Genomic DNA, 10,000 nt, shown 5'->3' with positions numbered 1-10,000 from the left:
GGGCAAGCCAAGGTAGGATAGTGTACGATGCCGTGGCCCAACACGAGAACCTAACTTTGGAGTGGGGGTTTACTGAGAAATGGAGAGGGGAGGAGTGAATGGACCGCAGCCTCCATCAATGAACCAGTGTTTCCCAACTACTTTCAAACGAACACCTCTTCTTCTTCTTCTTCTTCTTCTTCTTTCACTTTACCTTTCGATTCTCAATCTTATTTTTTTATTCTTATTTTTATTCTTATTTTTCTTTTTACTCTATTTATATTAAACGATTAATTTTTGTTTAAACGAATCTGAGTTTATTGCTCGTGTTACAAATAACGAATGAGGAGGATGAAGATGAGGGAAGGGAAATAAAATTTCAACAAAAAAGTATGCTTTTAGTTAATACTTTTCATACCCTACTTATTGATACTGATTATTTTGTTTCTTTGCAAAGTAACGATTAGTAAATTGAAAAAAGTAATTGTCTCGTGAAAAATGATGAAAATTGGATAATGTTAAGATTCACATGGTCACTTGGTATATGCCCAAAATATTAATGAACCCAAATATACGATGTTGTTGATGCTTCACCATGTAAAGAATCTTGGACAGTTTCCAATTTTCATTCTATCTTTTACCGGTAACTATAGATAATTAATTTCTCACAAAAGGTACGATATATATATATATATAACAGAAAATTCCAAAAAAAAAAGATATTTATGAAAATTAATTTAAAAAAATTAATAAAATTTATAAATAAATTTATAATATTTTATTTATAAAAAAAAGGGAAAAGAAGAAGAGGCTCTCGGGGTCGGAGACGAACAACAACGAGAAAGAAATAGAGTATAAAGAAAACAGAAAAAACAAAAAAAAAAAAAATCATCATCGGAGAAATCGGTGCGAAGATCTTTTCTCGTCTCGAAACCGCCCACGCATTTGTTCGTTCATTCGTTCGATGGTGGTGATGGTGGTACCGAGCGAATCGATATCATGGCTTCGAGCAAATATCTTTCTCTTTCTCTCTCTCTCCATCGTATTACACACATATATAATACACGAGTATTAATTCGAAGCCAGTGGTGAAAACGCGACTCGTTGATACGCCTACGCAAAAATCCTCCCTCCCTAGCCCCCCTCCCGCCCTTCCACCCTCCCACCCTCCTGCTGGCTGACGCTGACGCTGGCGTCGTTGCTCGTATCATACGTGGGCAACGAACTATGTGTGCCATTGCGTGTGCTCTCGTGCATCGAAAGAAAACATCGAAAGGAAAGGTACTGAAGAGAGATAGAGAAATAAAGAGAGAGAGAGAGATGACATATCGAGTCTCCTTATACACGGGGTGACCGGGGTTAGGGGGGAGGGAGAGGGGGAGGGAATTAAAGGAATGGCATGAAGCATTACTACACACAACCTACTACTATGTAAAGCTCGGAGAGTACTTGCGCAAGTATGTTCAAGTATACGATGTTTATACCTTTTGATCCACGTTACATACCATTTTACGTATTTATTTATCTGTATGTGCATATATGTGTGTGTGTGTGTGGGTGGATGGGTGTAAATTCTTTCTCTTTCTATCTCTTTCTCGTAAACTTACGAAATATAACACGGAATCTACGATAAACCATCATTCAACAACATCTTGATTGGAATTTTCGAAACTATTCGGGGCCTAGTTCTTCCCCCCCCCCCCTACTTCCTACTTCCTTATTCAATTTATTATTTATTATCAAGTTATCATCATCTCGATAATAATTGTACGCCGATTTGATAACACGTGACGATACCTGTCGTTTTACGTGATGATATTTATCGAACACGAATTGTTTGTATTTTTTTTTTTTTTTTTTTCTAATTATTAGATTGACATAAATTCGTAAATTTTCGAAAATGAATATAATATGTATCTCACTCTAGCGCGTTATAAGGTGGTTAATTTGATTGATTTGAAAATAAAAACATTTGCACTATTCGAAACACAACGTAAAATTTGTTTCATACTAACATTATTATTAGTCATATTTTTACTGGATAAAAAATCTATTGTGACGTTTATCATCGAATAGTCTTATAATATTTTCTCGAAATAGGAAAAACAAAACGAAAAAAAAAAATAAAAAAAAAAAAAGAATAAGAAAAAGTCTTTAGATGAGAATAAAATGTTTTGGAAGCAAGCAAGCAAGCAAGCAAGCAAGCAAGCAAGTAAGCAAGGTTTCCTTCTCTCTCCTTTTCTCTTTCTCTGTTTCTCGTATGGAACTCGATATGCGTGTTTCCGAAGGACGTCCGTAATCCTACGTGCCACTCCCGTTGCACCTGGTGGATCCCAGAAGGAGAGAAACGACCTACATGAAGTGGGCCTTTAACGACACTCCGTGAGAGGAGGGGTGGTGACGAGGGAGTTTCCGAGTACGGAAACAGAAAGAACGAGAGAGAGAGAGAGAGATAGAGATAGAGATAGAAAGAGAGAAAAAGAAAAAGAGTGAAAGAGAGAGATAGAGAGAGAGAAAAGAATGTATCCCACGAATACGTATACACGCGACAACATGTGGGCCACGCATTCACTTGAGCCAACCTGTGCTCGGTAAACCTGCAACGAGTAGAAGGTATATATATATTCCTTCTAGTATACCACCAAACGGTTCTCTCTCTCTCTCTCTCTCTCTCTCTTTCTCTTTCTCTTTTCTTTCATAGTCAAGAATAAGAATAAAAATAAGAGAAGTATTGAAAAAGGAAGAAAAACGCCGCGAGCACGGAAGAAGAGAAGCCGATAGAAGGTTTTTCCCCACCATTGAAACAAACAACACTGGGTGCACACCTCTAACTCTCTCTTACTCTCTCGTCGTATTCACATACACATATTACACTCATACATAGACACAGAGAGTGAGAGAAACGTGTGCGTAAAGTTAAACGCGTGTTCAAAGAGAGAACACGCGTACCTACCAATGCGACGGTTCGCATAATTTTACAACCGATCCGTGAGTACGCGCTCTCCTAATGGATAAACAAATAAGGATGCTTCCGAGAAAGCATCGGAGAGTCAGTCCCTCTCCTCTCTCGAAGGTGAAGAACAAGAAGAAAAAGAAGAAGAAAAAAGAGAATGAGAGAGGAAGAAGGGTGGAGAGGAGGGGAGGGTGTTGGGTATGGGGTGGGGAGAGAAAACGGCAAAGTTCCCCTCTCTCTTTCTTGAATGACGTTGAACGAACGGAGAGAGAGAGGGGGGAAGGTGTTCATAGAGGTGTGGAGAGGGGAGGAGAGGAGAAAGAAGGGTGGCACAAGTTCGATGGAGAAAGAGAGAGAGAGAAGAGAGGAGAGGAATAGGTGGGGGCACCCATTCATGCTTTGCCTCTAGCTTAAGAGTCCAGTTCAGCTCACGACATACCTTCGTGTAGCCCGTCAGCGGGATTTTCTACTCCTTCTCGTCGAAACTCACTCGTAATAGTATTTTCTCGAGTCCTGAGAAAGAGAGAGAGCGAGAGAGAGAGAGAGGAGGTGGTGCCTCGGTTTAATCGAATTGCGAGATCAGAAAGAAGAAACTATATAATATATATTTCTATTTTATCATCGAGTTTTTTTTTACTCGTGCGATTTATTATTATTATTGTTGTTGTTATTATTGTTGTTGTTGTTGTTGTTGTTGTTCGTTAACAATTTGAAATCTTGAAATTTATCGCTATTTTATTTTGTTACTATCATTTACGTTCGTTCGTTCGTTCATTCGTTGGTACGTTCGTACGTAAGTTATTTTTTACTTTTCACGAGATCATGCTAGTAGTAATAGTAGTTCGATCAAATGACCTATAACGTATAAGAGAAAGTGTAAGAAGAAGAAGAAGAAGAAGAAGAAGAAGAAGAAGGTGGAGTTAATGGTAGTGGTTTGCTTTCTTTCCTTTTTTTATTTTTACCCCCCCACTCTCGAAGAATAATATTAGACTTTGAAGGGTGTCTTGGAGAGAGAAGATTCAATTATAAGTAATATTAATAATAATAATAATAGTTATATCTATATATATATATATATATATATAAACGTTTGATGATAGAGTGCAGCGAAAGGACAACACGAACAATTTCATTGTTTTCTTTTTTTCTTCTTAATCTTATCAAGTAATAATTCTCAAATACAAGAATAAGAAGAATAATAATAAGAATTTGAATCTGCTTCGAATCTTATACGTTAATATTGGAATGTAAGTAAATACAAAAGAATAAAAATAAAAAACAAAGAAGGAAGAAGGAATAGAAAAAAAAATTAATTAATTAATTAAATAAATAAATAAATCAATCAATCAAGGAAAAGAAAAAAAAGGAAAAGGAAAAGGAAAAAGGTCGCAGTGGGTCAGCCATTCGTTGCATGTCTCGTCTATGTTAACTTAGAGTATGTACGTGCAAAGTGTAAACCGCACGTAGAGTCGACCCCGGGGTGGTGGGGGGAGGAGGAGGAGGTGGAGGTGGAGGAGAAGGAAGAAGAAGAAGGAGAGAAAGAGAAAGATAAAGATAGAGAGAGAAAAAGAAGGCAAAACTCGTCGTTAACCGACACACGAGAAAAGGATAAAAGAAGTTAGTGAAGGAGGTGTGGAGGTGGTGGAGGAGGAGGAGGTGGTTGTGGTGGAGGTGGAGGTGGTGGAAGTTGGATTTGCGGAGGATGGAGACTCTCTTGTTGTATCTCGTGGCGATCGCCGGGATCGTTCGTAAGAGCCAAGGTAGCTTATTGGGTGTTGGCCTCGACGAAGCTGGGGAAGAGTTCCTCAACGAGTACCTGTCCTTAGACGAAAACAGATACCTAGCCGAATTGCAAGAATTTCAGGACGCAGCTATCGAGATCGACCTTATTGGCAATAAGAAACATCGTTTACCTCATCAGGAACCTAGGGTATTATATCAAATTGGGGTAAGTTATATTATATCTATTAGAAAATCATTTGAATTGTGTGTCAGAGATGTATTAGAATAAAATTAATTCATAATTTTAAAACACGATTATTCATCATTTGAATTAATTTATTTTCTTATTCATTTCAATTAAATTATTATATTTCTTTTCTATTTGTTTCATTCATACAAACACTTTTTATATGATATTACTCTCGTTTGATCAATAAAACAATTTATTTCGAATAATAATATTGAATATATGAATATAAATCGATTGACGGTAGGTGGGGGAGGGACACAGGGGAGTGTGTTAGTTTATTCAAGAGTTAAAAAATAATATTTTGCTCTATTCGTTCATTATTTTCAACAATTGTCTCGCAATAACTGAGATCAAGGTTGTATTGTTCTGTTGAAACAATTTATCGTTTTTTTTCTCTTTCTTTCTTTCTCTCGTAAGGCTTCAATTAACGCGAATATTCAGGTTAACCTTCGTTACGAAAAAAGAAAGAAAGAAACAAACAAAAAATACATAATCTTCCTTGTAAAAGTTAGTAATAAGACACACAGTAGTAATGAAATAAATTCTGCCGTTCTTGTGAATTCTCTATGCGTAAAAGATCGATGAAGCAAGCTATGATTTATTTTGTAAGATATCACGTTCTTACAACTTACGTTATGCGATACTTACAATCTATTGAGATTCGCAACTAGTTGATGCATGTATACTTTTCACATACATATATGTATGTATATATAAATGTTAGTATACGCGATGAAGTAACGCGAGAATGAGCATACTCGTTGATTCTCAGGAAAAACTGATGAAAGATATGAAACGAAAGAAAGACTAATCTATAATAATAATAATAATTCACGTCTTAATAATCCTTTTATTTCTATGTAATTTCTTGCTACTATTATCTATTACTAAATACTAAGAAGACCTATTTAACAATTAGAACACACGCGAACAATAAGTAATCACCCCAGCCTGACCGTTGTTGTTGTTTCTACGATTCGATTGATTTTACGATCACGATCTAACGTAAACGAAACGTGAATGAAATACCATAAACGAGAGGAGAATAATATCATTTTCTTACCCTAAACACACAAATCCAACGGTAAATTCCAACTAAAATACATAAATACTTAATGACCAATTGAATATCCTTTCTAGAATTGGTAATTACAAATTTAATTGAGAAAATCGTTAGAATAATACATTCCAAAAAAGAAAAAAAAAAGAAAAAAAAAAAAGAAAAAAAATGCGTTCGTGATAAAGAGAATTGTACTGGAATGTACTAATGAATATTCCAGAAATGTAATTAATACTAATAAATATATATATAAAAAAAAAACCAATAAAATAAATAAAGTAAATAATGTTTGTGTAATTTACGATACGACAAGCATAAATTAATTTAATTGATCAACTTATTTTAAATAATACGGAATAAATGAAGATTACAATTAATAAAAGTGTACCAAAAGTGTACAAATGATTGAGACAAATCTTTCCCAAAGAATTTAAAAAAGAAAAAAATATTTGGATTGAGATATTTGTTGAGAACGATAAGAGAAAAGAGAAAGCTGCAAAAAAAGAAAATCAGAAACAAAAAGATAACAAAATAGTTTCGCAAAAGGACACGATTTTCTTTTCAATGGGTTGAACAACAACACTCTAATGACAAACGACATCTCTCTCTCTCTCTCTCTCTCTCTCTCTCTCTCTCTCTCCCTCCCTCTCTTTACTCTTTTTGTTAAAAAACGACGAACTTTCTCGAGGCCTCGATAACTCGAGCCACGATGTGACATTCCGGGGGATACGAGGCTAAATTACCCGCTTTACGGTTGCGAAGAGGGAGCAAAGGGGAAGAAAAGGGTAGGGGGGAGAGAAGATTGTCGCGGTGGTGTGCGGAGGAGGAGAAGAAAAGGGGGTAAAAAGTTAGCCGCGAGCAAAGAGTGGCGCCCACTCGGCGACGTTCGAACCTGTTGCCTCGTCCTCGTCCTCGTCCTCATCCTCATCCTCATCCTCGTCTTCCTTGTCCTTGTCCTCCTCCTCCTCCTTCTCCTCCTCGTCGTTATCGTTGTTCTCTTCTTTTTCTTCTTCTTCTTCTTCTTCGTTGTTGTTTCTGACTATTTCGCTAACTTTACGCAAAGTTACACACCTGGGGGTATTACGCGGAGCTCCTCTCCTTCCATTAAATTTTCTTCTCCGTTTATATTATCTCATTTTATTTTTCTATATATCTCATTGCACCTACGCTATTTGCGCGAGTCTACTACTCTTTAACGCGCACGTTCGTTCGATTAAACTAAAGAATTAATGAGTCTTAAGTGAAAGAAATCCAACCCCTCCCCTTCCTTCTTTCTATACATGCATGTACGCATATATGTACGTATGTATGTATATACGTATGATGAGTGTATGTATGCATGTATGTATATATGTATGATGAATGTATGTATGTATGTATATATGAGTGCATGTGTGTATATACGTACGTATGTATTTATGTATATATAAATGTATGTATGTATGAGTGTATATTTGTAAGTAATAAGAAAAAGAAAGAAAAGATGAAAATAGAGTGAGTGAGCGAGTGAGTGAGTGAGTGAGTGAGAGAGATAAAGGATAGAGAAAAGTATATTCGTTCAGAAGTACCTGTTCCATTCATAACGAACTTGTACGAGTATAGAAAGAAAGAGAGACAGAGAGAAAGAGAGATAGTTTCTTGTTATTTTCAAACAGCTTCTGAAGGAATGTCACCTTTGCTGTCGATCTCGGTGACGTGTTTTTCTTCGACTACGACGACGACGACGACAACGAGGAGGAGAAATGTCTTCTGTCTTTATTTTTCTTACTTGATAACCTCGAGAAAATAAAGAGTGAGTGAGAGAGAAAGAGAGAGAAAAGAAAGAAGAACATATAGGGACGAAGTTGGCAAGTTTTCTCTTCGAAACGATCGTACCCCTACCTTTTACTCTTACCCTTACCCTTACCCCTATTCCTACCCCTTTAACGTTCAGTGTGTTGTTTTGTCTTGTCTTGTCTCTTGATAAGTTGCATTTAAAAGAGAGAAAGAGAGAGAGAGAAATATATGCAAGCTTGAGTAATCACCGAGCTAGTATAAATGATTAACTTACGAGGTAGTACGGGTTGTCTTTAACAAGTAGTGGACGGGACAATGGGTATTGTCGATTGACTCGATGACGATGATACACCATCATTCGTTCAGCTTTTCTCTTTATCCGAATGAGTGAGTAACTTTTTTTTTTTCATTTCCTTTTGCTTCCTAACACGTTGTTCCTTTTGGATTTCTTTTTTTTCCCTTTTTTTTTTCTTTAGAAGAAAATACAATCAATTTTCAGCGAGAATTGTAAGTAATTATTTGTTGTTCTTATTGTTGACGTGATATACATTGATACGATGAGTTGTTAAGTTCAAAAGAATGTTACAATGATAAGTGTAAAAAATGGAATAATCATATTACTATTTAACAAAATTTGATTCTTAAATTGTAAGAGTAGAAGTTTATTGGTCTACGTACTAAATATGAATTTTTTCAAGCATATATTGATTTAATGAGAAATATAAATTGTTATAATAAATAAAAATAAATTGATTCGAATCATATTGTTATATGTGAATAATAACGTTTTTACGATAGTAAATAAATCGTACAAATTCTTAACGGTTTTTTTTTTCTAATTTATTTTTCGTTCCACTTCACTGTCCACCGTCTTAATTATCGCTGTGTTAACGTTACGTAAATGTATTAGTTAAATAGGTCTCTTTTTTTCCTTTTTTTTTTCTTTTTCTTTTTTTTCGGTTCAATTGCATTCACTTTATGAGATGTTTAGTTAGTAGTATTCATCTTGACGATTACAAGAGAGAAAGGAACATTAGTAGTCACATACCAATTTACTGCAATTTCTAGCACCCGAGATGTCATTTAGGTACTCGTTTTTCCTCTCCCCACTCCTCCCCTACCATTCATCCACCCACCACCATCCCCTTCTTCCTCTTTCTTTCTTTCTTTCTTTTTGTTTTTCTCTCATTGTAAGAGAGATAACCGGGAATTATAGTTACTTAACAGTGATGGTGCGTAGAACGAATTAAATACTACGCTTAAAACGAGTGGTGAAAATGACCCGGTTGTCTGTTCCTTGGATATATTGTTGACTACTACTACTACTACTACTACTATTACTACTACTATTACTATTACTACTACTATTATTATTATTACTACTACGTTATGTATTGTTGATTGTTGTTGTTGTTGTTGCAAGCTAGTAGTAGACATAACGAGACTTTCCGTTAGCAGAGTCACGTTCGCACACTATTCCCCCGTCCCGTAACGTTTCATCGCGTCAATTAAACCATTTTCCCTTTTTTTTATTTTTTCCTTCATCCCTACCACTACCATCAACCATCATCACCTCGACAACTTTCAAAGCAATAGAATAACGCGTACTCTGTTAGCAGAATTTCAAGCTTCTTTTTATTCATTCATTCATTCATTCGAAGAATATCCTACCAAAAGGAAAATATTAAAATCTTACATATTTTTCTTCCCTTTTATAAAAAAAAAAATAAATATAAAACTACCACCAAAATCTGTATCTTCGTTGTTTTTCTTTTTTTATTTACATAATAAATGAATAATAAAAGAACACGTGAAACGTATAGAATAATAGTATCAATATAAATAATGTTTAGAAGGAATGAAAAAAAATAAAAAATGAAGAATACCAAAAAAAAGGGAATAACAATTTGATTTCTATTTATTTATTTTTTTTTTTCAAGAAAGAAAGGGAAAGGGAAAGAATGAATGAAAGAAAGAGATAAATATAAATTTAAATATAAATCAACAAACGTGGAAGAAAATTATATGAATGAATGAATAAGGTGAAGATGAAGATGAAGATGAAGATTAAGATGAAGAAGCAATAAAAATAAGATGAAGATAAAGATGAAGATGAAGAAGAAGAAGAAGAAGCAATGAAAGAAGATGAAGAAGAAGTAGTAGCAGTAAAATAAGATAAAGAAGAAGAAAAAGAAGAAGTAGCAATAAATTAAGATGAAGATGAAGATGAAGAAGAAGTAGCAGTAAAATAAGATAAAGA

General features: G+C 35.0%; 2 protein-coding genes across 2 annotated transcripts in view; one reads left to right on the top strand and one right to left on the bottom strand.

Moving 5' to 3' along the window:
• Positions 1 to 10,000, bottom strand: part of LOC106784837 (elongation factor Tu GTP-binding domain-containing protein 1) — a 69,934-nt gene that overhangs the window by 10,152 nt on the left and 49,782 nt on the right. The gene's annotated exons all lie outside the window — the stretch shown is intronic.
• Positions 3,360 to 10,000, top strand: part of LOC106784840 (protein giant-lens) — a 15,283-nt gene continuing 8,642 nt past the window's right edge. The window contains exon 1 of the mRNA XM_014744785.1: positions 3,360 to 4,880. Coding sequence (XP_014600271.1) covers positions 4,635 to 4,880 — 246 coding nt within the window. The 5' untranslated portion in view covers positions 3,360 to 4,634. The remainder of the gene's footprint in view (positions 4,881 to 10,000) is intronic.

The sequence above is a fragment of the Polistes canadensis genome, unplaced genomic scaffold, assembly GCF_001313835.1.
Source record: "Polistes canadensis isolate GaletaPanama2010 unplaced genomic scaffold, ASM131383v1 scaffold_41, whole genome shotgun sequence".
NCBI classification, from domain to species: Eukaryota; Metazoa; Arthropoda; class Insecta; order Hymenoptera; family Vespidae; genus Polistes; species Polistes canadensis.
The sequence above is the reverse complement of the archived record's forward strand: the minus strand, read 5'-3'. Positions and strand labels throughout refer to the sequence as shown.